Here is a 26309-nt window from a genome sequence, read left to right on the forward strand (position 1 = left end):
GAACGGTGGCACAAGCACCGGGCCCCGGATTCCAGCAGGGCCCCACACAGAGGTAAAATCACCTCCCTGCAATTTCCTCCTTTGTGCAGCCCAGGCTGGCAGGACCCCTTTGGCCAGCGGCGCCCTGGTTCTCCACCATGCCCCCCAGGAGCGACTCCCCTCGCCGGTCCGTGGGGCCCGCACTCGGCTCCCAGCTGCACTCAGTTACAGCTCCCTGCACTGAAACACAGAGCGTTTGCTGGCGCCGGTTACCAGGGGATCCAGCTCGCTCTGCAGGTCACTGATAAATACGTTGAACAGAGAAGGGTCAAGAACCCGGCCCAGCAGGGCCCCCGGGAAACACACCTGCCCAATGCCGAGTCGCCATTTACAAGCCACGGGGAGAACCGGCCATTCCCCAGCCGTTGATCCATGTAACGAGCCCCGCGTTCATTTTATCTATCAACCCGCGCGCAGCACCAGGGCCAACCCCCCGAGACGGTCACATCCTGCGAGTGCCTTTACCCCAGCCCGGCCCCGTCCTGCCCCCCTGCGAGGCAGAGGCAGTGTTGGGCTGCCGAGATCCCTGCAGAGGTGACAGGGGCTGGTACAGGGCAGTTCGGTGCACCGGTAAGAAGTGGCCGCCGGTACCGGCCTGTACACAGCCGACATTAAAGCACTGTGCTTTACCGTCATTGCCCCTTTTGCCCCCCCCGGCCGCTGAGCTGGCCCTTGCTAGCCCACAGGGCCACCCAGGATACCCCCACCCCCTTCCCAGTATGGGGGCTGCCTGCCAGCCTGGCGTTTTAACCCCACAGGAGCCTGCTCCAGTTCTGCTGCAATTCCATAGGTGGACGTGGAAAAAGTGTCACGGAGTGTGGGGGAGTCCGAGGCCTGCACCCCTCTTCCTGGGATTCACCGGGACTCTCAGCCAGCCAGTAAAACAGAAGGTTTATTGGACAATAGCAACACCGTCTAAAACAGAGCTTCTGGGTACACCCAGGACCCCTCAGTCAAGTCCTTCTGGGGGGCAGGGAGCTTAGACTCCAGCCTTGGGGTTCCCTGTTTTCCACCACCCAGCCCCAAACTGAAACTCCCTCCAGCCCCTCCTCCTCTGGGCTTTGCCCCTGTCCCGGGCCAGGAGGTCACCTGATTCCTTTGTTCTCCAACCCTTCAGCTCTCACCTTGCAGGGGGGAAGGGCCCAGGCCATCAGTGGCCAGGAAACAGGGTGTTGGCCATTCTCTGTGTCCAGAGCCCTGCACACACCTGCCCTCTAGGGCTCTGCAACGACCATACCCCCTTACCCCACCCCTTAGAGACTTAAGAACTGCCTAGGGGAAACTGAGGCACCCCCACACTATTCAGAGGAAACATTAAGAACAGTCCCACTTCATCACACAAGGGCTGGCCGCAGGCTGGATTCCTTCTCCTCCTGCTCAGGGAAGGTCTCGCTGCCGGATGCTGTTTGCTGGCCCCGGCAGCCATCACAGCCCATGCGCCAGCAGCCTGCACGTGACTTCAGCGAGGCGCCCAGTTTAACGCTGCAGGGCCTGGCCAAGGACGGTGCAGACCCGACAACCCCCTCCCAGCGCCCCGTAGCCTGGCCAGGGGGGCTCGAGGGGCAGGACAAACACAGCCACAGGCCCGGCCTTGGGCCCACGGACAGAGGGTGGGGCTGGTGCCGGCTCGGCCGGGCTGTGACACCCCAGGGAGCAGGTTTCCGGGCTGGGCTGAGCAGGGCAGGGGACCAGATCCACCCCACAGGGAAGGGGCTGATGCAATTGTTCAGTGGGCGTTAATGTCTGTCTATGGAGTGGCTGGACAGGCCCAGGGCATGGCCTGGCCAGAGCAGCTAGCTGGACCTCAGGGGGAGCTGAGCCACGCACAGGCCGGGGCCGCCTGAGAACCCTGAGCCGGAGAGGGAGGCCGTCAGTCCCCAGCTCCCAGCGGGCCCCTCACAGGATGATCTGGTTCTTGAAGCTGCGGCTCAGCTCCTTGTGGGGCAGGACAATGGAGTTGAGGATCACGACCTCTGCGGGGATGGTGACGTTACAGCCTGCGTGGGGAGACCAGAGCCACTGTCAGCTGGGGGCGAGCCGGAGGCCCCGCCCCACAGAAAAATCACAGCTGGGGGACCCGAGGCTGCCCCCCATGCACCCCCCACAGCCAGGTCCCGGGGAGCAGAGCAGAGGCCAAGGGCGGGGGGGTCAGACCTACCCAGGATGGTGATGGAGGGTGTGAGCCTGCCGTCCCTGAAGAGGGTCTCACTGTCGATTTTAGCGTAGGGGTCGTTGGGGTTCGGGTCGCTGGGCGTCCCCTCGACCCGGGCCCAGCGCCCGATGGTGCTGTCCCATCCCACAATGCTGTTGAGCACACAGGTGTGATCCTGGGGAGAGGGTGGCACAGGGTGAGGGGTGCTGCAGCTCAGACAGATCACAGAGGGGGCACCAGCCCTGGGCACAGCCTGGCCTCTGGGTGGGGAGCCAGAGAAATGAGGTGCAGTAGTCTAGTGGCCTGTAGCAGCAGGGCTGCGGGTCGGGAGTGCGGGGCACCGGCAGAGGAGAGGTGGGAGCCCAGGGCTGGGCTAGCAGGGGGCCGTGTGTTGGGAATGAGGGGCAAAGCCAGAATTCGGAGGGTGGGGGGGGGTCAGGGCTGGGCTAGCAGGGTGCTGTGGGTCGGAAGTGAGGGGCCCCAGAGCTGGGCAGTGGGGGGTTTTGTGGGGTTGCCCAGGACAGAGGGGCCTCGGCAGAGCTGGGGAACAGAGGAACAGAGGCTCACGCTGCCATCTCTGCCCAAAGCCGGGGACTGACGGGCGCCCCCCTGCCCTCCCCCAGCGGGGCCCGCCCCTACCTGCAGCGATGCCCCGTGCAGGATGATGGACTCTCGCACACGCACGCCGGCTCCCACCGTCACCCCCTTCCCGATGGAGACATTGGGGCCCAGCTGGAGCGAGACAGCAGGGCAGGCAATGAGCAGCATCCGCCCAGCTGGTCCAGAGAAACCCCCCTCCATGCCAGCGCTGGAAACACGCTGCCCCCCCCCAAGGCTGGCCCAGAGAAACCCCCCTCCAGGCCAGCGCTGGAAACACGCTGCCCCCCCCCAAAGCCGGCCCAGAGAAACCCCCCTCCAGGCCAGCGCTGGAAACACGCTGCCCCCCCAGGGCCGGCCCAGCCCCAGCCCTGCACTCACCACGGCGCTGTGGTCGACAGAAGCCGTCGGGTGGATGTACACGTTCCCTGCAACACAAACCAGGGTGAGGGGATGTGGGTCTACCCCACCCCCCTCTGGGCTAGGCAGGGAGAGGACCTGCCCAGAGCCCAGCCACAGCCACTGCCCTGCAGACCCCCCTGTGCCCACAGGGCAGGCCTAGCGCCCACGGGTCTCATCCCCGGCTGGGACCCCTCGTGGCGAGAGGGGAGCCGGCTCCGGCCCGCAGCGCGCAGGGCTCAGCTAGCAGCGTGCCCAGGCCGAGCTGGCAGGGGCCATGCGTGGGAGGGTACCTCGGATGGTGGGCCCCCCGGGGCTGTCCCGGGCCAGTCTCTCCGGGTGGTGCTGGCTGTACTGGCTGAGGTACAGGCGGCTGGCGTAGATGGCAGAGCTGGGGGGAAAGGAGTGAATCAGTGACCAGGCCCCACCTCGCAGCATCCGAAGGAGCCAGCCGGGCAAGCGCCCCGCGGGGCCGGCACCACAGTCAGGCAGTTCCTAGCGGCGAGGCTGCTCCTCCGGGGCTTCGACAGGGACCCCCCGACTGGACCAGCCCTGAACTGAGCCCAGCTCCGAACAGTGCAAGGGACACTGCTGCCCACCCGCTCCCCCGCCCTGCCAGCCAACACCCACCCAGCCGATTTGATCTGGCTCCAGAACCCGTCGGTTTTGTAGACGTAGAGCTTGCCGCGCCCGGCCAGCGCCGTGAAGACGTCCTGCTCCAGCCGGATCACCTCGGCCCGCTGCCAGCCGTTGCTGCTCTCCTCCCTGCCAGGCGAGAGGCACGGGGTGAGGGCGAGGGCTCTGCTGGGGGGCTGAGCCGGGATTACTGCCCCCGGCATGGCCATGCACCTGAGCAGCAGAGCAGGGCTTGGGCTGCCGAAATCCCAGCTCCCTCTGCCAGCAGCCAGGGCCCCTTCTGCAGGCCCCAGGTGTGGGCAGCGGTGCCAGCAGGAATCCAGCAGCCCCAGCACTTACCACCTGCCCCTCCCCACTTTGCAGAAGGGCAGAGGGAGCCATGGGAGGGGGCTGCCAAAGGGAACACAGGGTTATGGCTGCTCTAGGGAACAGCCTGGCCATGGCCCCGAGCCAGATTCTGCTTGGGCCCAGTGGGGCGAGACCAGATCCGCTGGCAGCTGGCGTGGCCAACCCGAGGGCTGCCCACTCTCCGCCTCCATCCAGGGCAGGTGCTACGCACGGCACCGGCTCCTTCCCCAGCCCTGTGCTCCGAGCCCACCCCTGACTGCCAGCACCTCGGCTGGCTGTGTCCGCGGCTGGCCCAGACAGGCACAGCCTGGGCCCCCGGCAGGGACAGAGCTGGCAGGTCAGAAGCACCTCATAAGCGCCCCGGAGAGCGACACATCCAGCATCAGAGCCCTTCCCGCCCCAGCAGCAGGTGCTTTTCAGGGCGAGATGGGTTTCTCCTCCGCCCTGAATTCCCACCTGTCCCCCTGCACAGACAGTGTGGCTGGGAACGGCCTGTGTCAGGGTCCCTGCTGCAGGGTGAGCCCTGGGCCCTGTGATGCAACAGTGCAGGGAGCTGGGGGGCACCCAGGGCCGTTGTCCCCCAAATGCCCAGGAGCCCGATCCCAGCTCAGCACCAGGGCTTTAGCGGAGCAGCAGGCGGAAGCAGGGAGCGGCGAAGTGGGGCTCCGGGAGGGAGCTGGCAATAAATGCCCCATGCAGGGCACACACGCCCAGATACTGCCGCAGGCTGGGAGAGGGGCGACAGAGACTTACCCAAGGCAAGAGCACCTGGTGCAGGTCAGGCAGCGAGTGAGGATGGCAGAGGAGGAGAGAAGGTGGGAAAAGAGAGAGATGGAAGATGAACGTGGTGGCTGCAGCCCCAGGCACCAGGCCAGGAGGGGAGGGGGGGCACTCACAGGAGCAGCTCCTGCTGGGTCCTCTGGAAGACCTCGCCGATGTGCTGGAAGATGGTGGGTGTGAACAGGTAGATGCCGCAGTTGATGATCTCGCTGACGAAGGTGCTGGGCTTCTCCACATAGTGCAGGACCTGGGGGACAAGGTGCCATGAGCGCCCCAACCTGGCTCGCCAGTGCCACCCCACCGGGCACCAGCCAGGGCGAATGCTGGGAACTGGACACAGGTAGCTGGGAGAGCAATGCTGCATCAGGGCCACAGCACACAATGCTCCTGCCCCACACGGGCCAAGGCGCCCACAGCACGGCCACCACCCAGCATGGGCAGCGCTGCCCATGTGGCCCCAGCCCCTTACCTCACACGTCTCTGTGTTGGCCACGATGCAGCCGTAGTTCAGGGACTGCTTCCTGTTGGCCTGTGGAAAGGGGACAGCGTCAGCGGGCTCCATGCCCAAGGAACCTGGGCAGAGGTGTCCCGAGGCTCCCAGCCGGCCACCTGCCGCGGGAACCCAGGGCAGCTCCCCGCTCACCGTGGTGCCCAGCATGACAAAGCCGTGCGGGTCTCCACGCTGCTGCTGGAAGGTCAGCATCTCTGGCAGGGGGAACTCCGAGCACACGTCTGCATTGAGGACGAAGAAGGCCTCGGGGCCACCCGACAGGATCTGGTCTCGGAAGTGATAGATGCCACCGCCGGTGCCCAGCGCCGCATACTCCTGCAGGTACCTGTGTGACCAAGCGGGAACTTTCTTAATCTTTTCTCTGAATATTGTGTGTGCCTCAGTTCCCCCTGTGTGTTACTCAAGTATCTAGGTGGTGGGACAGGGGGTGTGATCGTTGCAGGGACCCCTAGAGGGCAGGTGTGACGCTGAGTGGCTAACGGGGCACAGAGACCAGCCGACACCCTGAATCCCGGCAACTGACAGCCGGGCCCCTCCCCTGCCAGAGCCAGCCGGCGTGCTGGAGAACAGAGACCAGGGGACCTGTTTGCCCAGGAAGCAGACAAGGGCCGCAGGGGGTCACCTGGGGGTGACGGAGGCTGGGCTGCTAGAAGGGGTCAGTCTCCTGGTTTGGTATTGGTGGGGAAGGGGGCACCCAGAGGTCTGGGCCCTGGATCCCCCCAAGCTGGACTTTGCGGCAGGTCCCCGATTTCTGTGCTCACAAGCTCTGTCCTACGCTGGAGTCCCCACGACTAATAACCCGTCTGTGTTCCATGCTGGCTGGGAGTGGGGGGCAGGGCCCTTTGGGGGGGTGTGAGGCTCCCCAGGGGTCCTGTCCAGGGGGACTCGCTGTGGGGTGGGGAGCCGGGGGCTAAATGCTCCGAGGTCAGACCCAGGAGGCGCTGAAGCCAGGAAGGCTCCTGGCCCTGGTGAGTGGCCCTGAGGGGAGACGCTGCCCCAGAGCCCTGGCTGGCTTTTCTTAGCGTGGTTCCCAAGCACCCAGCCTGCAAGTCTGGGACAACCTGCAAGCCAAGTCGGGGCATGGCCAGAGGTTTCCCTGCTACAGCAGTGTGACTAACTTGGGGGTTCCCTTGGTTTTTTCTTGGTTTTCCTATGGTTTGCATACAGAGGGGGTGGGACTCAGTTTCCCTGGGTGTTACGGGTTTAACGAGGGGATGGGAGAGGGAGTTTGTCGGGACACAGGACCGGCGAGGGAACTTGGGACCCCGGCCAATGGCCTGGAGAACGGAGACCCCAGCGACTGGGGACCGGGAGGCCCAGTTCAGGAGTCCCAGCCGGGTCTGGCCAGTGGGAGGACAATGGGCTGCAGAGAGAGGACCCCGGTGACCTGACCAGCCGGGTCCGGCCAGAGGGGCCAGAGCACAGAAGCGGGGAGAGGGGGCCCAGGCGACCCTGTTTACCTGGAGAGAAGATAATAGACAGAGGGGGGCTTGGGGCCGGGGATCTCAGAGGCCCAGCTGGGAAGCAGGGGGCTTGGGACTGGAGAGAGGGAGCAGACAGAGTCCACCTGGATGCAGGAGAGACTTAGATGTACTGGGCTGGGGGAGGCCAGGCCTGAGGGCCCTGAGAGTTTCCAATGCTGGGGTCAGATGCTCAATAAACCCTCCTGTGTTACGCTGGCTCAGTCTCGCTCCAGTCTAGAGAACAGGGTTGCGTTATTCCCTCTGGGAGTTGAGGCCCTGGGTGTCCAGAGCGAGTGGACTCCCTGAGGGGCCCACGGCAGAGACAGGCATGCTGGAGGCTCAGAGAGGTGAGGCTCTAGGAGATGGAGGGGTTTAACCCGAGAGAGAGAGTAGCCCCCCAAGACGGGCTGTCGCACTGAAGGGGGATCCCCACAGGGACCATATGGGCCAAGAGTGGGCACGACCTGTGAGTCCGTGACAGGCAGCACCAGTGCAGCCTCGGGACCGTGAGGGGGACACAGGACAGCTGTCCCGGGCCCTTCTCCTGGAAGCAAGACCTCTATGGCAGGGGAGGGACAGGACTCCTTGTCCCCACGCTCGGGGGGCTCAGCAAGTGCAGAACAGACCCAGGGGAATGGCAGCATCAGACTGGGACCCTGTTGCCCAGGGGCCTGCAGGAATCCCATGAGGAGAGCTGCCTGGCCACATGGGGCTGGGCTCGGGAGGAGGCGGGGGTAGCCCGGGGGTGCTAGAGCAGGAGGCTCAACCAGACACCTCAGGCTCCAGAGGAGATCCCAGCCGGGAAGCCTGACTTCAGCACCAGGCAAACAGGGGAAACGACAGCGAAGAATAGAATTACCAGCCACTGAGATGGACACAGATTGTGGGGCCGTCAACACGGCGTTTGAAAGGGAAATCAGGCCTCACCAATCTACAAGAATTCTCTGAGAGGGTCAACAGGTGCGTGGACAAGGGGGATCCAGTGGATAGAGTGTACTTAGATTTTCAGAAAGCCTTTGACAAGGTTTGACACAGCAGGGAGGGGGGGAAGTGTTGACCTGGGAATGTGGCAGGGGAGTTTCAATGGGAGACTTGAGAGCGGGTAACCTGAGCCAGAAGGGGGAGATAACACCTCTGCCCAGGAATGTAAACAGAGACTGCAGGAGGGAGCCTGCTGGGGGGGGTTTAGTTTCAGTTTGGGGCTGGGCGGTGGAACGCAGGGAACCCCAGGGCTGGGGTCTAAGCTCCCTGCTCCCCCAAAAGGACTTGACTGAGGGGTCCTGGTTGTACCCACTAGCTCCATTTTAGACTGTGTTCCTGGTGTCCAATAAACGTTCCGTTTTACTGGCTGGCTGAGAGTCTCAGTGAATCCCAGGAAGAGGGGTGCAGGGCCTGGACTCCCCCACACTCCGTGACACAAGGTCCCTCGCCAAAGGACCTTAAGCAAAGTGAGCTGTCATGGGGTAAGAGGGAAGGTTCTCTCATGGGTCGGTAACTGGTTAAAAGACAGGAAACAAAGGGGAGGAATAAATGGTCAGTTTTCAGAATGGAGAGAGGGAAATAGTGGTGTCCCCAGGAGTCTGTACTGGGAGCAGTGCTGTACAACATAGTCATAACGGACCTGCAAAAGGTGGTAAACAGCGAGGTGGCAAAATTTGCAGATGGTACAAAACTGCTCAAGATAGTGAAGTCCCAGGCAGACTGTGAAGAGCTACAAAGGGATCTCTCGAAACTGGGTAACGGGGCAACACAATGGCAGATGAAATTCAGTGTTGATCAATGCAAAGTGATGCCCATTGGAAAACATCAACCCAACTAGACATATACAATGATGGGTCTAAATTAGCTGTTACCACTCAAGAGAGAGATCTTGGAGTCACTGTGGAGAGTTCTGTGAACACATCTGCTCAATGGGCAGCAGCAGCCAAAAATGCGAACAAAATGTTAGGAACCATTAGAAAAGGGAGAGATAAGAAGACAGAAAATATCCTGTAGCCTTTGTATAAATCCCTGGTATGCCCACACCTTGAATACTGCAGGCAGATGTGGTCGCCCCATCTCAAAAAAGATATTTTGGAATTGGAAAAGTGCAACAAAAATGATTAGGGGTATGGAACGGCTGCCGTATGAGGAGAGATTAGTAAGACTGGGACTTTTCATCTTGGAAAAGAGACGACTAAGGGGGGATATGAAAGAGGTCTATAAAGTCATGACGGGTGTGGAGAGAGTGACTAAGGACGTGTCATTTACTCCTCCTAACACAAGAACTATGAAATTACAAGGCAGCAGGTTTAAAACAGACACAAGGAAGTATTTCTTCACACAACCTGCAGAGTCAACCTGTGGAACTGGTTTTCAGGGGATGTTGTGAAGGCCAAAACTACAGTAGGGTTGAAAAAAGACCTAAATACGTTCCTGGAGGACAGATCTGTCAATGGCTCCCAGCCAGGATGGGCAGGGACGGTGTCCCTAGCCTCTGGGGCACCTGGCATTGGCCACAATCAGAGGCAGGATTCTGAGCTAGATGGACCTTTGGTCTGGCCCAGTGTGGTCGTTCTCCCACCCAGCATGGAAAGCCCCCAGCCATGGGCCCCAGGCAGGAGGCTCCTTCCCACCCACCTGATGGGGATTTTAAACTCCTGCTGTGCAGACACCAGGAAGCGGCTCAGGGCTTCGGTGGGCTGGTAGAAGCCCACGAGGAGAATCTCCTTCAGGCTTGGAACCTGGGGGGCCGGACACACATCGGTTAGGTGAGAAGAGAACCCAGCCCCCAGCCCCAGGTGACACCTCCCGCCAGGGCCAGGACTTGCCCTCGCCCTCCCATGGGCTCAGGCTAGCATTTACCCCGGGCTCTCTAGCTGAGACGACCCTTGTGCCCCGCACAGGTGGGCCCAGCCCTTGCACGTGGCTGGCTCGTTACCTTGGTGCAGGCCTCGATGTGGTGCTGGATCATGGGCACCCCTGCCACCGGGAACAGCGGCTTCGGGACTTCGAAGGACAAGGGCCGGAAGCGAGTCCCTGAGGGAAGGAATGAGGGGCTCAGGGGACAGCAGACATGGAGGGTTTCCCGGCCAGGCCAGCTCACTGGCGCTGCACAGACCCCCGGAGACCCCTGGGTCGGCTCCTTCCCACCAGCAGACAGGCAGCCAGGAGCTTTCGGGGCCAGCCGCAGCTCCCGCTCCACGCACCGCGCCCCATGCCAGGGCCACAAGGCAGGTGCACGCGCGCATCAGAGCAGCCACGCCAGCCCAGCACCAGCCAGGCACAGCGGCCACTGGGCAGCGCCAGGGAAGCCAAGCCGAGGCAAGGTGGCCAGGCCTGGGGGGCTGAGCCCCAAGGGATGAGCTGCAGGGCTGAGGGGAGCAGGACGCAGGAGGGGCTGGCAGCCGCGTGGAGCAAAGGGGGTGAGGCAACGGCGGAGGGAAGAGGGGGCGAGGCCCCGGTGGCGGCTCAGGGTCCAGCCGGCCGCGGCAGAGGCCAAAGCCAGCGGAGCCTGCTGGGGGGCGAGGCCCCGGGGCACAGCGGGGGCCGGGCAGGCGGCTGGCGTGAGCGAGGGGAGGGCGCCCGGCGGGTCCTGGGCAGGACTCGCGGCGCTGTGGGGCGGACACCACCCCTGCCCCGGCGCGGGAGGAACGGGGGCCGAGCCCAGGGGGCCGGCAACGCGGGCGAGGGGCCGGGTCTCACCTTTCTGCGGCCCCCCAATGAGGATCACGGCCTTGAGCATCTTCACAGACCTGCCGGGGAGACAGAGCGACTGGGACAGCGCCCCCGAGACCCCCAGCCCGGCCTGCGCCCGCCCTCGGGACCCCGCCCCCGGCGCCCCCCGAGTGCCTGGGACCCCGCCCCCCGGCGCCCCCCGAGACCCCCAGCCCGGCCTGCGCCCGCCCTCGGGACCCCGCCCCCCGGCGCCCCCGAGACCCCCAGCCCGGCCTGCGCCCGCCCTCGGGACCCCGCCCCCCGGCGCCCCCCGAGTGCCTGGGACCCCGCCCCCGGCGCCCCCCGAGACCCCCAGCCCGGCCTGCGCCCGCCCTCGGGACCCCGCCCCCCGGCGCCCCCCGAGTGCCTGGGACCCCGCCCCCGGCGCCCCCCGAGACCCCCAGCCCGGCCTGCGCCCGCCCTCGGGACCCCGCCCCCGGCGCCCCCCGAGACCCCCAGCCCGGCCTGCGCCCGCCCTCGGGACCCCGCCCCCCGGCGCCCCCCGAGTGCCCGGGACCCCGCCCCCCCGACCCGCTACGCGCGGCGCCCCCCCGGGGGGAGGGGTCGGACCGAGAAGGGGGGGTCGGGGGGGGTCGGAGCGGCAGGGCCGGGGGGGTCCTGGGCTGCCCGTTACCGGGGTGACGGCGGGTCTCGGCGAGGCTCCGAGCGCCTCCACTTCCGGCCACGTCAGCGCCTCCGGCCTCGCGCGGGGCCTGCCGGGAGTTGTAGTTCTGGGGCGGGGGGGGTCAGGTTTGTGGGGGGGGCGAGGCACACAGGGGGGGTTGGGTCAGATCCGTGGGGCAGGGGGGCGGGGCACACAGCCGAGGTGCAGGGGGGTTGGGTCAGATCCGTGGGGCGGGGGGGCGAGGCACACAGCCGGGGGGGGGTTGGGTCAGATCCGTGGGGCGGGGGGGCGGGGCACACAGCCGGGGGGGGGTTGGGTCAGATCCGTGGGGCGGGGGGGCGGGGCACACAGCCGGGGGGGGGGGTGGGTCAGATCCGTGGGGCAGGGGGGCGGGGCACACAGCCGGGGGGGGGGTTGGGTCAGATCCGTGGGGCGGGGCGGCGGGGCACACAGCCGGGGGGGATGGGTCAGATCCGTGGGGCGGGGGGCGGGGCACACAGCCGGGGGGGTTGGGTCAGATCCGTGGGGCGGGGGGGCGGGGCACACAGCCGGGGGGGGGGTTGGGTCAGATCCGAGGGGCGGGGGGGCGGGGCACACAGCCGGGGGGGGGGTTGGGTCAGATCCGTGGGGCGGGGCGGCGGGGCACACAGCCGGGGGGGATGGGTCAGATCCGTGGGGCGGGGGGCGGGGCACACAGACGGGGCGCAGGGGGGTTGGGTCAGATCCGTGGGGCAGGGGGGCGGGGCACACAGCCGGGGGGGGGTTGGGTCAGATCCGTGGGGCGGGGGGGCGGGGCACAGAGCCGGGGGGGATGGGTCAGATCCGTGGGGCGGGGGGCGGGGCACACAGCCCGGGGGGGGTTGGGTCAGATCCGTGGGGCGGGGCACACAGCCGGGGGGGGGTTGGGTCAGATCCGTGGGGCGGGGGGCGGGGCACATGCCCGGGGGGGGTTGGGTCAGATCTGTGGGGCAGGGGGGCGGGGCACATGCCCGGGGGGGGTTGGGTCAGATCCGTGGGGCAGGGGGGCGGGGCACACAGCCGGGGTGCAGGGGGGTTGGGTCAGATCCGTGGGGCGGGGGGGCGGGGCACACAGCCGGGGTGCAGGGGGGTTGGGTCAGATCCGTGGGGCGGGGGGGCGGGGCACACAGCCGGGGCGCAGGGGGGTTGGGTCAGATCCGTGGGGCAGGGGGGCGGGGCACACAGCCGGGGCGCAGGGGGTTGGGTCAGATCCATGGGGCGAGGGCCGGGGCCGGCCCGTCCTGAGCCCACCCCCAGCAGCCCAGGGCTGTGGGTCAGGCACCCCCAGGGCTCTGCTGGGAGCCCAGCGCATAGGTGGGGGGCCAGGCCAAAGGGCCCCCGGGCCTTAGAAGAGGGGCGCCCCATCGCCCCCTGCCCCGGGGCCCTGCGGGGACTCGGCCCCAGGACAGCTGGAAGCAGCCGGGACCCCTGGAGGCGCCGTTGCCCCGTGGGAGCCGGGCGGGGCAGGCCTGGACCCCGGCCGTACCCTGCAGCCCCACGGCCGGCACCGGGCTCCCGGGGGCAGAAGGTCCCGAGCCTGTGAGATTGCGAGGGGCTGGCAGGCTCCGAGCCAGCGGCAGGGACGGGCCCCCGGCCAGTGCACCTGTCAGCAGCGCGGCCGCAGGGGCCCAAACAAGCCCTGATATGGTCAGGCCGGGCTATTAATACCCGTGACGACAGCCGGCTGCTGGCAGCCCCATGGGTGGGGGGCCGGGGGGGCCACGCAGACCGCCCAGGGCGCAGCATTGGGCAGGGGATCCGCAGCCCCTCAGTGTGGGAACCAAAGGGAATCCGAGCCCCGGGACGGAGCGCGCGTCTCCCTGGGGAGAGGGGGCTGGGCCCACAGTGGGCGGGCGCACGGGGGGGAGTCTCGCTCACTCCTCGGCCAGGACGGATTCGAACAGGCGCTTCTGGTCCCTCTCCTTGAGACACCCCGAGACCGAACTCCTTTCCGACAGGCAGCCTCTCGCCTGGTCTCTGGGATCGGCTGCAGGGACCCGCTGAGGACGCCACCCCGTCACCAGGGTCAAGGATTCGGCCCGGGCTGCACGGCCCACAGGGGCACCAGGATCTCTGCGAGCAGGGGAGACGCAGGGGGACTGGCTGTGACCCTGCTGGTGACACCAGGATCCAGGGCAAATCCACGACCACGGACCCTGGACCCTCGGACATGAGAGCTCCAGGGCGTAGGAGCAGGGGAGGGAGTCCCTAAGGGAGGGACAAGGCGCCCTGTGGGGGGGGGACGACGACCTGCCTCGGGGAAGTCCCCTGCCCCATTGCTTAGAGGCGGCGGGGGGGTCACTGAGAGCATGAATTTAGCAAGTTTCCAGGAGGCCTGGACGGGTCTAAGGAGAAAGGGACCAACCAGAGTGAATGCAAGTGTCGGGGGGATGCCCCTACCCCACGCCTGCCTGATGTGTGACATAGTGCAGTGCCCCCCCCTGCATGTACCCCCTGTCCTGCCAGAGCAGACCCCTGTGTCAGGTTGGACCCCTTGGCAAGCCAACGGATGTGTTGAGATACCCCCGAGTCTACCTGTTCTGCCAGCCTGGGCCCCCATTAACCTGTCTTGCTGAGCCAGGCTCCGAAAACCTCCTTGAACTCACACCCAGGCAAGGCCACCCCCAGCTGCAGATCAGCTCTGGGAAGACTCAGCTTAAGAGACTTGCTCCGGTCCTCAGATGTCCCCTCCCTTGGGGTGCAGACCCACGGATCTATTACGAAATTCGCCCGTTCCCTCTATGTGGAGAGAGGTGTGCACACGTCTTCCCCCCTCCCCAGTTAGAAATGACAAACTGGGTTTAATAATAAACAAAACAAGTTTTATTAACTCTAAAAGGCAGCTTTTAAAGTGGTAAAAGGGTAACAAACAGAACAAAGCAGATAACGAACAAATGAAACCAAACACGCAAACTGAGCTAGTCGCACTAAAGAAATTGGTGACAAACAGTATTTCTCCCCCTAGATACTGTTGCAGGCAGGTTGCAAAGATTCAATATCGATCCAATTTGTGGAATGACCCAGCCACTCCCAGTCTCTATTCAAACCCGAGTTAATGGGATCTAATATGTGAACCAGATACCATGAACTTGGGTTGGAACAGAGACTGGGTCATTACACCTATTGAATCTATTTCCCGAAGTTACGTATCCTCCTCACGCCTTCTTGTCCACTGTCTAGATGGGCCCGCTTGATGATCACGACAAAAGTTTTTTTCTCCTGCTGATAATAGCTCATCTTAATGCATTAGCCTCTTACAGTTTGTACAGCAACTTCCAGCTTCTATGTGTGTGTATCTCTCTTCTTACTCTATGTTCCATTCTGTGCATCCGATGAAGTGTGCTGGAGCTCACGAAAGCTTATGCTCAAATTGGTTAATCTCCAAGGTGCCACAAGTCCTCCTGTTCTTTTTAGTTGAAATACAAATACATAGTCAATATTCCTAACTTCAGACACAGCGGCCGCTGGATATTCCCATTCAGTAAATCACAACCTCTCCAGTGAGCTCTCCCAGGAGCCATCTTGCATAGAGTACATCTCAGTTATGTCGTATTCATATCATAAGCATATTTCATGAATAATATGGAATGACACGTCTGTCTCGGCGTCCCCAGGCGATGCTCTGGAACGGCTCCCTACGAAGCCAGGCAGGACTCTGGGGAAGTCTCCTCTCGGGGAGCAGCCTGTCTGCAGGACACACAGCTCCCCCGGCTCCACCTTCCTGGGTCTGACCTCGGAGCATTCAGCCTCCTCTGCCTCTCCGTGCGCTTCCCACAGCGAGTCCGCCCAGGCGGGGTCCTGGGGAAGCCAGAGGGTCCTGCCCCCCAACTCCGCAGTCAGACGGGACTCTCAGCCAGCCAGTAAAACAGAAGGTTTATTAGACGACAGGAACATGGTCTAACACAGAGCTTGTAGGTGCAGAGAACAGGACCCCTCAGCTGGGTCCATTTTGGGGGCAGTGAGCCAGACAACCACGTCTGCCCTTCACTCCATGTCCCAGCCAGCCCCAAACTGAAACTCCCCCCAGCCCCTCCTCCTCTGGGCTTTGTCCCTTTCCCGGGCCAGGAGGTCACCGGATTCCTTTGTTCTCCAACCCTTTAGCTCTCACCTTGCAGGGGGGAAGGGCCCAGGCCATCAGTGGCCAGGAAACAGGGTGTCGGCCATTCTCTGTGTCCAGACCCCTGCACCCACCTGCCCTCTAGGGCTCTGCAATGATCATACACCCTTACCCCACCCCCTAGAGACTTAAGAACTCACAACCGTGGGTTTAGCAGGCCAATGCTCAAACCACTGAGCTATCCCCTCTCCTCTGAACTGCCTAGGGGAAACTGAGGCACCCCCACACTATTCAGAGGTCCCACTTCGTCACAACATCACAACCCCATCGACCCACCAGAACGTGCCCCCCCTGCCCCAACCAAACACCCCCCACCCCACCCAAACATACCCCACCCTGCCAGACCGCATCCCACTGACCCACCAGAACAGCCCCCCATCCCAACAAACACCCCACCCCTCCCTGCCAGAACACAGCACCCCAGAAGCCAAACCATATGAGCCATACAGGAACTCCTTGCCAGAAGGTGTTGTGAAGGCCAAGACTATAACAGGGTTCAAAAAGGAGCTAGATAGATTCCTGGAGGACAGGTCCAGCAATGACTATTAGCCAGGTATCCCTAGCCCCTGTTTGCCAGACGCTGGGAATGGGAGCCAGGGGATGGATCACTGGGCGATTCCTTGTTTGGCTCATTCCCTGTGGGGCACCTGGCCCTGGCTGCTGTCAGCAGACAGGACACGGGGCTGGATGGACCCTTGCTCTGACCCAGTCTGGCCGCTCGGATGTTCTTATAGTTGGCACTCCGGGTACCCCCCATCCCAGCACTGGCGACGTTATCCCGCAGGTCCTGTGTCCCCAGCTACTGTTCCACTTAGGAGGAATCCCGCCAAGTTAATGTAGGACACACGGCGAGAGCCCCCAGACCGAGCTCTGCCCCGTCAGCTCTGCCAGCTTCCCCCAGCAGCCGAACCCCCAGCGCCAGCTAGGCTCCAGTCTGTTCAGCGTTACTGGGCCTTCCCCTGCCTGTGTCTCCTTGGCAGAGCTGGGCCCCGGAGCAGCCCTGCCGGGGGGACGAAAACAAACTCTACCCAGCTCGTTACAGGGTGGGGAGTGGCCCTGGCTGGGGAGTCACCCGAGGCTGGGGAGTCACCCTTGGTTGGGGCGTGGCCCATGGCTGGGGAGTGGCCGGTGGCTGGGAAGTGGCCCTGGCTGGGGAGTTGCCCTGGCTGGGGACTGGCCGGTGGCTGGGGAGTTGCCCGTGGCTGGGGAGTGGCCGGTGGCTGGGGAGTCGCCCGTGGCTGGGGAGTGGCCCTGGCTGAGGAGTGGCCCTGGCTGGGGACTGGCTGGTGGCTGGGGAGTCGCCCGTGGCTGGGGAGTGGCCGGTGGCTGGGGAGTCGCCCGTGGCTGGGGAGTGGCCCTGGCTGGGGAGTGGCCGGTGGCTGGGGAGTCGCCCGTGGCTGGGAAGTGGCCCTGGCTGGGGACTGGCTGGTGGCTGGGGAGTCGCCCGTGGCTGGGGAGTGTCCCTGGCTGGTGGCTGGGGAGTCGCCCGTGGCTGGGGAGTGGCCGGTGCCTGGGGAGTCGCCCTGGCTGGGGAGTTGCCCTGGCTGGGGACTGGCTGGTGGCTGGGGAGTCGCCTGTGGCTGGGGAGTCGCCCGTGGCTGGGGAGTCACCCGTGGCTGGGGAGTGGCCCTGGCTGGGGAGTGGTCGGTGGCTGGGGAGTCACCCGTGGCTGGGGAGTGGCCGGTGGCTGGGGAGTCGCCCGTGGCTGGGGAGTGGCCGGTGGCTGGGGAGTCGCCCATGGCTGGGGAGTCGCCCGTGGCTGGGGAGTGGCCGGTGCCTGGGGAGTCGCCCGTGGCTGGGGAGTCGCCCGTGGCTGGGGAGTGGCCGGTGCCTGGGGAGTCGCCCGTGGCTGGAGAGTCGCCCTGGCTGGGGACTGGCTGGGGAGTTGCCCTGGCTGGGGACTGGCTGGTGGCTGGGGAGTCGCCTGTGGCTGGGGAGTGGCCCTGGCTGGGGAGTGGCCGGTGGCTGGGGAGTCACCCGTGGCTGGGGAGTCGCCCATGGCTGGGGAGTGGCCCTGGCTGGGGAGTTGCCCTGGCTGGGGACTGGCTGGTGGCTGGGGAGTCGCCTGTGGCTGGGGAGTCGCCCGTGGCTGGGGAGTGGCCCTGGCTGGGGAGTGGCCGGTGGCTGGGGAGTCACCCGTGGCTGGGGAGTGGCCCGTGGCTGGGGAGTCACCCGTGGCTGGGGAGTCGCCCATGGCTGGGGAGTGGCCGGTGGCTGGGGAGTGGCCGGTGGCTGGGGAGTCGCCCATGGCTGGGGAGTCGCCCGTGGCTGGGGAGTCGCCCGTGGCTGGGGAGTGGCCGGTGGCTGGGGAGTCACCCGTGGCTGGGGAGTCGCCCATGGCTGGGGAGTGGCCCGTGGCTGGGGAGTGGCCGGTGGCTGGGGAGTCGCCCATGGCTGGGGAGTGGCCGGTGGCTGGGGAGTCACCCGTGGCTGGGGAGTCGCCCATGGCTGGGGAGTGGCCCATGGCTGGGGAGTGGCCGGTGGCTGGGGAGTCGCCCATGGCTGGGGAGTGGCCCGTGGCTGGGGAGTCGCCCGTGGCTGGGGAGTCGCCCGTGGCTGGGGAGTGGCCGGTGGCTGGGGAGTCGCCCATGGCTGGGGAGTCGCCCGTGGCTGGGGAGTGGCCGGTGCCTGGGGAGTCGCCCGTGGCTGGGGAGTCGCCCGTGGCTGGGGAGTGGCCGGTGCCTGGGGAGTCGCCCGTGGCTGGAGAGTCGCCCTGGCTGGGGACTGGCTGGGGAGTTGCCCTGGCTGGGGACTGGCTGGTGGCTGGGGAGTCGCCTGTGGCTGGGGAGTGGCCCTGGCTGGGGAGTGGCCGGTGGCTGGGGAGTCACCCGTGGCTGGGGAGTCGCCCATGGCTGGGGAGTGGCCCTGGCTGGGGAGTTGCCCTGGCTGGGGACTGGCTGGTGGCTGGGGAGTCGCCTGTGGCTGGGGAGTCGCCCGTGGCTGGGGAGTGGCCCTGGCTGGGGAGTGGCCGGTGGCTGGGGAGTCACCCGTGGCTGGGGAGTGGCCCGTGGCTGGGGAGTGGCCCGTGGCTGGGGAGTCACCCGTGGCTGGGGAGTCGCCCATGGCTGGGGAGTGGCCGGTGGCTGGGGAGTGGCCGGTGGCTGGGGAGTGGCCGGTGGCTGGGGAGTCGCCCATGGCTGGGGAGTGGCCGGTGGCTGGGGAGTCGCCCATGGCTGGGGAGTCGCCCGTGGCTGGGGAGTCGCCCGTGGCTGGGGAGTGGCCGGTGGCTGGGGAGTCACCCGTGGCTGGGGAGTCGCCCGTGGCTGGGGAGTGGCCCGTGGCTGGGGAGTGGCCGGTGGCTGGGGAGTCGCCCATGGCTGGGGAGTGGCCGGTGGCTGGGGAGTCACCCGTGGCTGGGGAGTCGCCCATGGCTGGGGAGTCGCCCGTGGCTGGGGAGTCGCCCGTGGCTGGGGAGTCGCCCGTGGCTGGGGAGTGGCCGGTGGCTGGGGAGTCGCCCATGGCTGGGGAGTGGCCGGTGGCTGGGGAGTCGCCCGTGGCTGGGGAGTCGCCCGTGGCTGGGGAGTGGCCGGTGGCTGGGGAGTCGCCCGTGGCTGGGGAGTGGCCCGTGGCTGGGGAGTGGCCGGTGGCTGGGGAGTCGCCCATGGCTGGGGAGTGGCCGGTGGCTGGGGAGTCACCCGTGGCTGGGGAGTCGCCCATGGCTGGGGAGTGGCCCATGGCTGGGGAGTGGCCGGTGGCTGGGGAGTCGCCCATGGCTGGGGAGTCGCCCGTGGCTGGGGAGTCGCCCGTGGCTGGGGAGTGGCCCTGGCTGGGGGAGCTGACGTAGCAGACTCAGGTCATTGCTGGAGTTGGAACTTGTGGCCGGATTCCCTGGTTTCATGCTGGCTGCTTTATCCCATGCTGGGGCTCACGGGCCAGTCGACTGCATCTCAGCTCTTTCAGCCAGAGCCGCACAAGGCAACCGGGGTGGGCGCTGCACTTGCCTCCAGTCTCTTGTCCTCCAATTTCCCACAGACACTGGTCCCCCAGCCTAACCTCGTCACACTCACTTCTGCACCCCATACCGCCCCTGCATACACGTTCCCCAAATCACCCCTCCTCCCCCTACCCCTTTGTGCGTGTGGACCCCTGCCATCTAATCCCCTCCTGCCAGAACCCCCAGGCAAGGAGTTCCACAGGTTGACGGTACAGTGTGTGAAGAAATACTTCCTTTTGTTTGTTTTAAAACGTCTGCCTATTCATTTCATCGGGTGACCCCTGGTTCTTGTGTTATGTGAAGAGGTTAATAACACTTCCCAATTCCCTCTCTCCTCGCTATTCAAGATTTAGAAACCTCTGTCATATCCCGCCTTAGTCTGCTCTTTTCCTAGCTGAGCGGTCCCAGTCTTTGCAATCTCTCCTCGTACAGAAGCCATTCCATACCCCGCATCATTTCTGTTGCCCTTCTCTGAACCTTTTCCAGTTCCAATATCTCTTCTTTTGAGATGGGGCGACCAGAACTGTCCACAGCATTCAAGGATTTCTATAGTGGCATTATAACGGCTTCTGAGGAGGCACGGGAAATACGTTTCTCTAGTGTTACCAGCTTTGCCCCTTACTTTGGGGTATGTTCATTTATTAGGGTTACTCTTTGGCAGCGGGGGGTGGGGGGTGTCTGTAATTTCATCCATGTCCTGCTTGTGTCACTTGTGTTCTCCCACGGAGCTCTGCTTCTCCCTGCTGCAAGGCCCCTCCCAGTGGAGCTTCCTGCAGGACCGAGGTGCCCCCGGGCTGGGTTCCTCCAGCCCCAGAATCAGACCAACACACCCACCTTAACAGAGCGCGTCTGAGAGGACCGGGCCAATCAGCACGTCCACGCTGACCCCTTGTACGCCCCTGGGCTCAGCAGGCCGGGTCGAGCAGCATTTCCAAGCTGCCACCCTCCTGTGCCCCTGGACTCAGCACATCCCTGTCCCCACATTCGCGTTACCATTGTTCTGATTGTAACCCACTGGATAAGCAAACCCCACAGGACTGTTGCCGGCACCCAGTGCCGAGAGGCTGAACAACAGCTTGAGTTGGTTCGTTACCCGGTGTGCTGCACCCAATAATCACAACGGGGTGGAGAAGCAGAAAAGTTTATTTGCAGCTGCAAAAAGGTACAGGGAGAATAAAATCTCAAATCCTGCACACAGAGCAGGAAGTTACACAGGCTTTTATACATCCTTTTTCCCAGCATACCTATCCAATAGCAAGCTGCCCCAAGTATCCATATAGCCAGCCAATCCAGTTCCCAGCTAGTTCCCTGATTCTCTGTATTATTTGTTAAACTATACATAAAGCTGCTTTATTCAGCATTGTTCTTCCATATCTCCCCTGTTTGGCCTTGCTTAGTTTCAGGCAGTCTGACTCTGCAACATACTGTTGCAGATTCTCAGCATAACTGCTGTGTGTGCCTCCAGGCTGGGGGGGCCAAGGACACTTGGGCCTAGCACGCAGAGCTGCTGCGAGTGCCTCCAGGCAGGAGGAGGGGGGCCAAGGACACCGGGGCCTAGTGCGAGGGGGCTTCATCGACACTCGTGGTCTTCCATCCCCTCGAGTTACCTAGTGGCCATGCCCCAGTGTTCCCAACAACTCCCCCCTTTGAGAACACTCAACAACCTTGGCTCTGAGTTTTCTCACTTGGGCTACTTATTTCTTTACAATATGACTTTGCATAAGCACTTTGTGATAGCCCTGAAGAGAAGGACTTATTAACTTTTGCAAAAGGGCTCTGACACATGATACTGCACAGCATAATACCAGTAATACAAGCAATACAGGAAAAAGAATTTTCAATAGCAGGCTAAATAAACCACCAAGCCAAGACGACAAACCCCAGCCTGAAAAAAAAGGTTTGCAACCAATAGTTTTCTGGGGCAGTATAGGCAACCTGTGCTCCGGCTCGGGCATGGGCCTCAGCCTGTACCACCTTTTTATAGATTTTATAACTGCTATTATTTATATACACACAACATTGGGGCCCGACGAGGGCACAAACCCCTCCTTGGGATGCCAAGAGATAGTCCAAAGCCAGCCTGTTTTGGAGGGAAAACGTCCTGAGCTGCTGTACCTCTTTATTTAATGTTTTTACTGCTGACCCTAAATTACTAACCGAGTCCTCTAACTCTAAGGCCACTTTCTCAAGTACCATCTGCAGCCTTATAGTATAGCGGCCTATGCATGCCATGGCTGGCCCGGTAAACAGTGGCGCTATTCCCAGTACAGAGCACCCTACCAGCTTCTCGGTTGTGAGGGGATTCTTCATATTGCCCTCCAATGCCTTAGTCAGTCGCCGCAGGGTCTTTTCTCGTGACTCAACAGAGGTGTCTCGGGCATTTCTAATCTTTCCTTTGGGCAGTGTGGCAGTTATGGAAAGATGAGGAACTCCACGAGCTATATAACAGCTACCTGTCCAGTTGGCTGGCAGCACCTTGTAAGCCTTTCGGCCACATACAAAATAGTGACCCTGTAGGGCCCAGTAAGGACTGTTTCTTAAGGGGATTCCTGGGATATTTAAGGCTGCTTTTCCAAACAGGTCATATGCCCCTAGGGGGGCATCCCATCCTCCTGATTGGGTACAAGTGGGGGCATTTCTAATTGTGCCGTTCAAATTACACTCGCCATAGGGACCACTACAAACCCACCATTGGCTTGCTACATTGGAGATGTTAACTGGACGGCAAGTTACATTTCCAAACCCCTTTTTTTGTGGTAAGATTATTTGTAAGTGTTTCCCTAAAAGGGGAGGAACCATTACACCCACACTGTTGGCCTCCCCTGTTGGTCTTTATTTAATACCCATCAGCCCACTGTGTAATAACACAGGAGCTCTTTCCCACAGGATGCCCATAGTGATCAGATTGGTTTTGGGTAAAACATAACACTCCCTCAGTGAGTACTGCAACTGAATACTCCTGGTCCTGATAGGTGGCCTGCTGTAAAGAGGTCTTGTTCCAGAACGGTGAGTTCGTTCTTTCCTGCTCTTTGGTGGTGGCTAATTCTGCTAGGGTCAAGGGCAGCATGTCAAGGGGCATTCCCGTCTTGGGGGATAGTGGAGTTGGAGCACATACCCAGCAATCAGTCTGGTTTATTAAATTAGCAACATGGTGCGCAAGCAAAACAAAGGAGTTATGCTCCCGATATGCACAGTTTGGAAATACCAATACAGAGAATAACAATGTTACCCAATTAATTATTACCAAAGTCTTCCCAACCCAAGGTCTCCAATACCTGGGTGGGCCCATTTTAGCATTAAGGTGCCCGCTATTTGTGTCTTTTAAACAGTAGCTTTAGCCCGAGATCGTCACTAGATGAGGAGTCAGCAGGTTGGACGGTCCACTGTTCTGCTGACGAGGGGGCGGGTACTGCCTTCAGACGAGAGTGATGGATTCAGTTCTTGTGGCCCTCGATCTTTGCCGCTGTATGGGAGACCAGCAGGACGGTATAGGGTCCTTTCCACTTTTCCTGGAGAGGCTCGTCTTTCCAGGTGCGAACAAGCACAGAGTCACCGGGCTGTAAGGAGTGAACAGGAGAATCCAAGGGGAGAGGCTGGGAATCCTTGGTATGCCTGGGCAGCCAGGGGTTGGAGTCCGGAAGTGATAAAGTATTTTCCCATTAGCTGGATAAGTGCTTCCCTGCCAGCATGAGTGGTTTGATGTAGTTTCTGCAGCACTGGCCAGATTAGGCCCTTTGGTAAGAGGACCTTCCCTTCTGGGGAATGGAGCCATCCCTCCTTTTCCCGGAGACTGAGTTTGTCAGTTAGCTGTCTCTCCTCCCCAGAGTACTGAGGGGTTGGAAGTTTCCCTTACTGATGGGATAAGGGCATGCATATGGGCATTCTCAGTCTGAGGGGATGGCAGGGTGGCAGCGTGCTTAGCCTCTCTATCTGCCCAAGCGTTACCTCTGGCCACATCTTGATCCTCCCTTTGATGGGCTTTACAATGTACCACCGCCACTTCCGAGGGGAGTTGTCCGGCTTCTAGGAGCCGGAGGATTTGGGGCCCGTACTTGACTGGGGAGCCTTGGGCTGTCAGCATTCCCCTTTGCTTCCATAGGCCAGCATGAGCATGCAGCACACCAAAAGCATACTTTGAATCAGTAAAAATGTTGACCCGCTTTCCTTTTGACAGTTCAAGTGCACGGGTCAGGGCTATTAGTTCGGCAAGCTGAGCAGAGGTCCCAGCAGGCAAACCTTCAGCTTCCACAGTGTCATGGAGGGTCACAACAGCATAACCCGCCCTCCTTTGCCCATCTATTACAGTACTGCTACCATCAGTGTACCACTCATAATCTGCATTTGGGAGGGGTACATCCTTTAAATCCGGACGGCTGGAGTACTGGACATCTATGATCTCTAAACAGTCATGTTTCTGTTCCTCTGTTTCTGGCAAGAGAGTGGCTGGGTTAAGGGAGGGGCAAGGCTGTAAGGTGACTTCAGAGTTCTCTAACAGCTTCGCCTGGTACCGAGCAATGGAGCCTGGGTGAGCCAAAGCCCTCCCTTTGCATCCAATAAGGCTCGGACCATGTGGGGAGTATAGATTTGCATAACCCCTCCCAATGTTAGCTTCTCGGCTTCCTCAAGCACTAGGGCAGTAGCTGCGACCGCCCGTAAACATGCCGGCCAACCCTTTGCAACCTGATCCAATTGCTTAGAAAAATAAGCCACAGGACGCTTCCATGCTCCTAACAGCTGTGTGAGCACTCCTAGGGCCACCCCCCTTCGTTCATGTACATACAACTGAAACGGCTTAGAGAGATCCGGCAGGCCCAGAGCCGGGGCTTCCATCAATTTTCTTTTCAGAATTTTAAATGCCCTGTCAGCCTCTGGGGTCCAATAGAAGGGGTCATGATCCGCTCCTTTTACACAGTCATACAGGGGTTTAGCCCACAGTCCAAACTCTGGGATCCATATCCTGCAAAAGCCTGCCATACCCAGAAATGCCCTGAGCCGCTTACGGTTACTTGGAGAGGAACTTGACAGATAGATTTCTTTCTTTTTTTTTCGCTTGAACGCTGACGCTCCCCTTGCCTTAGCTGTAACCTGATCCCTCTCCACCTCAGACAACAGGGTTCTCAGGAGGATATTACAGTCGTCTCAATCGGCTTGTGACTACTGAGGCACCCTCAAAGACTGAAATAAACCTGCTTGCATTCGTTGAGAATTCCCCAGCCTGTGTTTTAAAAGCTGCTAAGTCTATTGGATTGAATGGCACATGGGTATACACTTGCATAGTGGTAGCCTGACGTCCGTCTGCCCCTGGGCAAGCCACAACATTCTCGGTAAGCAAAGGATAGAGTACCACCGAGGGGACAATCTCTGTAACCCGAGGCATCCTACCCTTATACGGTGGGGGTCTGGGGGCCGAAGGGGACACCGGCTCTGCCATTACAGTGGGGGTGGGGGTCTGGGGACTAACATTAGCTGCTACCGAACCAGTCGGAGTCAGATTACAGTGCTGTAAAATATCTGGTCGAGTACATAAAGTCAGAAACAAATGCGCATACATATGTTCATTCCATTTCCTTGTTCTCTGACAGAACAGGAGTAACTGAAGGATCGTGTTGTAATTAATTGACCCTCCTGGTGGCCACCACTCCTGGTCCTCTAGTTGATATTGAGGCCAGTCAACTGTACAGAATCGTTTTAATTGGCTCTTAGTCATCGGATCCGCACCAAATACCTTCCAGATTGCTAGAATGCATTCTAGGAGCGTACACCGTGCCCTAATCCCCGAGCTCTGTCCGTGTCCCATACCTACAGGGTAACTCTGGGCGTCCCCAGGTTCCAACAGAGCATAGAATCCGGATTTTAAAAGATTCCTACCTTATCCAAGGGACCGGTTCTTCACCGTGGCCTGCAGCTGCTCCTCCCCCACGTCTAAGGGACCGATTCTTCACCGCCGTCCACAACAGCTTCTCCACTATATGAGTGCGTTGCACCGTTGTGCCCTCTGGGGTCGATCAAATCGCGTCTCCTCCAAGGCCCCCGATGAACTCACCGGTGCGCGCTGGGCGTCGGTTCTCGCCGCAATCCTCAACCTCCAGGAGGGGTCCAGGCAAGGCTAAATTGCAGCCTCGTCGCCCACCCAGGGACGCCAAAAGCTGTTGCCGGCACCCAGTGCCGAGAGGCTGAACAACAGCTTGAGTTGGTTCGTTACCCGGTGTGCTGCACCCAATAATCACAACGGGGTGGAGAAGCAGAAAAGTTTATTTGCAGCTGCAAAAAGGTACAGGGAGAATAAAATCTCAAATCCTGCACACAGAGCAGGAAGTTACACAGGCTTTTATACATCCTTTTTCCCAGCATACCTATCCAATAGCAAGCTGCCCCAAGTATCCATATAGCCAGCCAATCCAGTTCCCAGCTAGTTCCCTGATTCTCTGTATTATTTGTTAAACTATACATAAAGCTGCTTTATTCAGCATTGTTCTTCCATATCTCCCCTGTTTGGCCTTGCTTAGTTTCAGGCAGTCTGACTCTGCAACATACTGTTGCAGATTCTCAGCATAACTGCTGTGTGTGCCTCCAGGCTGGGGGGGCCAAGGACACTTGGGCCTAGCACGCAGAGCTGCTGCGAGTGCCTCCAGGCAGGAGGAGGGGGGCCAAGGACACCGGGGCCTAGTGCGAGGGGGCTTCATCGACACTCGTGGTCTTCCATCCCCTCGAGTTACCTAGTGGCCATGCCCCAGTGTTCCCAACAGGACTTTTGGGGCTACAGGGATCTGTAGCTTAGGTACGAGGAGCGTTGCTGCAGAGCGAATGGGGAAGCCAAAAAACACCCACCGGGGGGGTGGGGGGGACAGGGAGAGAGAGAGAGAGAGAGAAGCAACCAGCTTAATCATGAAAGTTATTTATTGCCAGGTAATGAGGGGAGCCAAACAAACAACACAGTGATAATATTAAATCTAACTTATAACTGATCCCACCAGTCAGGGTCCGAAGGCTGCAC

General features: G+C 61.7%; 1 protein-coding gene across 3 annotated transcripts; it reads right to left on the minus strand.

Annotated features, from left to right (window-relative positions):
• Window positions 1-913: 913 nt before the first annotated feature.
• GMPPA (GDP-mannose pyrophosphorylase A) lies at window positions 914-26055 on the minus strand. 3 transcript variants are annotated; one of them, XM_075117666.1, is made up of 14 exons: window positions 25184-26055; window positions 10610-10659; window positions 9846-9943; window positions 9545-9648; window positions 5595-5787; window positions 5421-5480; window positions 5068-5198; window positions 4925-4939; window positions 3818-3952; window positions 3481-3578; window positions 3170-3216; window positions 2831-2923; window positions 2198-2366; window positions 914-2036 (listed from the first exon to the last, which is right to left on the minus strand). In XM_075117666.1, the coding sequence occupies exons 2-14, from the start codon at window positions 10647-10649 to the stop codon at window positions 1936-1938; spliced, it is 1284 nt and encodes a 427-aa protein (XP_074973767.1). In that variant the 5' UTR covers window positions 10650-10659; window positions 25184-26055; the 3' UTR covers window positions 914-1935. The 3 variants fall into 3 exon arrangements, with proteins under 3 accessions (XP_074973767.1, XP_074973766.1, XP_048724711.2); XM_075117665.1 differs by lacking the exon at window positions 25184-26055 and adding an exon at window positions 11256-11346; XM_048868754.2 differs by lacking the exons at window positions 4925-4939; window positions 25184-26055 and adding an exon at window positions 11256-11345.
• Between the last annotated feature and the right edge of the window lie 254 nt (window positions 26056-26309).

The sequence above is a fragment of the Caretta caretta genome, chromosome 11 (genome assembly GCF_965140235.1).
Source record: "Caretta caretta isolate rCarCar2 chromosome 11, rCarCar1.hap1, whole genome shotgun sequence".
Taxonomy (NCBI): domain Eukaryota; kingdom Metazoa; phylum Chordata; order Testudines; family Cheloniidae; genus Caretta; species Caretta caretta.